Source organism: Monopterus albus, unplaced genomic scaffold, assembly GCF_001952655.1.
Source record: "Monopterus albus unplaced genomic scaffold, M_albus_1.0 scaffold92.1, whole genome shotgun sequence".
In the NCBI taxonomy this organism is placed as follows: domain Eukaryota; kingdom Metazoa; phylum Chordata; class Actinopteri; order Synbranchiformes; family Synbranchidae; genus Monopterus; species Monopterus albus.
Window position 1 is genome coordinate 314,165 of NW_018127972.1, and position 245 is coordinate 314,409.

Here is a 245-nt window from a genome sequence, read left to right on the forward strand (position 1 = left end):
CCAGCCGGCCTTCCAGTCGGCAACCCATCTGGATGTGGATTCGTACCAGCGCTCTGCCTGCTCTTTACAGTCACTGGGCAGTAACAGTGGCCACCACCAGCAGCAGCTAGCCAAGACCAAGGAGCTGAATGGCAGCTGCATGCGGCCCAGCTTGCCGCCTGAGCATCACCCCGGCTCCCAGGTGTCCCCTCCACTGCCCCCGAACCCCAGCAATGGTAATACTGGGGCTCAGCAGCCGGGGGGCA

At 63.7% G+C, this 245-nt stretch overlaps 1 protein-coding gene across 1 annotated transcript in view; it reads left to right on the forward strand.

The window, feature by feature from the left end:
• Position 1: 1 nt before the first annotated feature.
• Positions 2-245, forward strand: part of hoxb3a (homeobox B3a) — a gene marked incomplete at its 5' end in the record, with an annotated part of 8,225 nt that continues 7,981 nt past the window's right edge. The window contains 2 exon segments of the mRNA XM_020608215.1: positions 2-242; position 245. The exon segment at position 245 is cut by the window's right edge and continues 194 nt beyond it. Of these exon segments, the coding sequence (XP_020463871.1) occupies positions 2-242; position 245 (242 nt within the window).